Genomic DNA, 1,756 nt, shown 5'->3' with positions numbered 1-1,756 from the left:
GGGTCTATAGAGCCCTTTTAAAAATGGCCAATACCGAGACGAAAATATTGGACTTCCATTTTTGCATTAATTCTGCAAACAGGGCAGAGGACATCGTGGGTAAACTGACATACAGTGTACTGGCTGGTTTCCCCCGCTCCTCTAAAGTAAGCTTTCTTTGTTCTCTTATTCCTACAGGCAATACTTAAAACAGGAAAGTCTTGACAAGAAAAGGAAAGAGTTCGACGCTAATGGCTGGTCGTTGCTGAGTAAGAAGAGTCAGGTAGGTTTGGGGAAGGGGTCTCTCCTGCTCTTTGCCTTTGTTCTTTGCCCTGATGGTTCTTTCCCAGCTGGTTTTCCCGACGGACGCGTTTTCCCGGTGACTCTAGGGGGTGAACAAATCCCAGTGGTGGGATGCTTCGCTGCAGATTCCCATCCTACATGGAATTAGGGAGGCTTTCCGGAGCCGGGGCTGCCCCAGTGCCGCCTCGATTCCTCTGCCCACCCTCTTGTCTTCATCTCCCCTTACTCGCGCTGGCATTCGCCCGTCCGTGCAGACCTGCCTCGTTAGGACTTGTTTGCGAGAGGTCCCTCGCTTGGACCTCGTCATCTTTAGAAGCCGGAAAGTGAGGACGGGCTCCTCTGGAAATAACGGTTTCGTGTCTTTTCCCTAAAGGAGATCCCGCAGCAGATGAACGGCAGCGACTGCGGGATGTTCGCCTGCAAATACGCCGACTGCATTACCAAAGACAAACCCATCAACTTCACGCAGGTAAAGCCCACCCTGGTGTGTCCCTCGTGCTCGGGGAGAGACGGGCACGTGGCGTTTGTGGGTCCATATTCTGATTTTTTTTTTTTTTCCCCCTTGATTTTTTTTTTTTCCCCCCTCTTTGTCTCCTTCTCGGTGGCTTTAAAGTGCCCCCAGCCCCCGTGGGGACGGTCCCGCTCCTCCTGGCTGTAGAGCTGGCGCGAGGCGCTGCGGCAGTTCTTTACACCGTGCAAAATTGTTCCTCTGAAGCCGCCCTCGGGCCTTCTCGGGTCCCTGGGGAACGTCACCGATGCATCCGGGGAAAGCTCACAAACACATAATGGGACCCACTCGTAGCGATAATGAAAATGGGGTGTTGTAGCCCAAATCCCAGGGGATTTCGGTGTTCCCAGGGGATTTCGGCGTTGCTTAACGTTGTCAGCCTCCACGGAATAACCCACGCCTGAATATTATTAAAGAATATCATCAAGAGTTACGTTATTACCTAGATCTCATCCGCAACCCCCTGTTCAATAATGGGAAAGTAAATTTCCCCCCCAAAAAAAAGGCGCCACGTAAAAACCTGCGCCCGGGAGAGCGGCTGCTCGCTGAGTGACACGCTGATGTACGGTTTTCTTTCTCTTCTCTCTCTTTCCCCTCCGCCCAAAGCAACACATGCCCTATTTCCGCAAGCGAATGGCCTGGGAAATCCTTCATCGCAAGCTCTTATGATGACGTTGCGCCGAAAAGCCGCTTCCTTTACGAGATTGTATCAGAAAGTGCCCGGATTTGCCCTGCTCTGCTCTCGGCCGCCCGAACCGGGGCAGGCACGGACCTGCCCGGGGCGTCAGTCAAAGACGCAGCGAGCGAACTCTTGTTATCCTATTTTTGATAAAACACCGTTCACGGACCAATGCGCAATAGAAACATTCAGAAGCACACTTGCCTTTTTTTTTTGTTGTTTTTGCCTTTTTTTTTTTTTTTTGTATTTCAAGACCTATTTTTTACAAGCGATTTCAGGTGCTGAGA

General features: G+C 51.3%; 1 protein-coding gene across 1 annotated transcript in view; it reads left to right on the top strand.

Moving 5' to 3' along the window:
- SENP1 (SUMO1/sentrin specific peptidase 1) overlaps window positions 1–1,459 on the top strand; it is a 15,911-nt gene extending 14,452 nt beyond the window's left edge. Inside the window, exon 15 of the mRNA XM_009891106.1 lies at window positions 1,397–1,459. Within this exon, the coding sequence (XP_009889408.1) occupies window positions 1,397–1,459 (63 nt within the window). The remainder of the gene's footprint in view (window positions 1–1,396) is intronic.
- Window positions 1,460–1,756: the final 297 nt, after the last annotated feature.

Source organism: Charadrius vociferus, unplaced genomic scaffold, assembly GCF_000708025.1.
Source record: "Charadrius vociferus isolate BGI_N301 unplaced genomic scaffold, ASM70802v2 scaffold2219, whole genome shotgun sequence".
In the NCBI taxonomy this organism is placed as follows: Eukaryota; Metazoa; Chordata; class Aves; order Charadriiformes; family Charadriidae; genus Charadrius; species Charadrius vociferus.
Note: the sequence above shows the minus strand (reverse complement) of the source record. Positions and strands in the feature narration are given on the sequence as shown.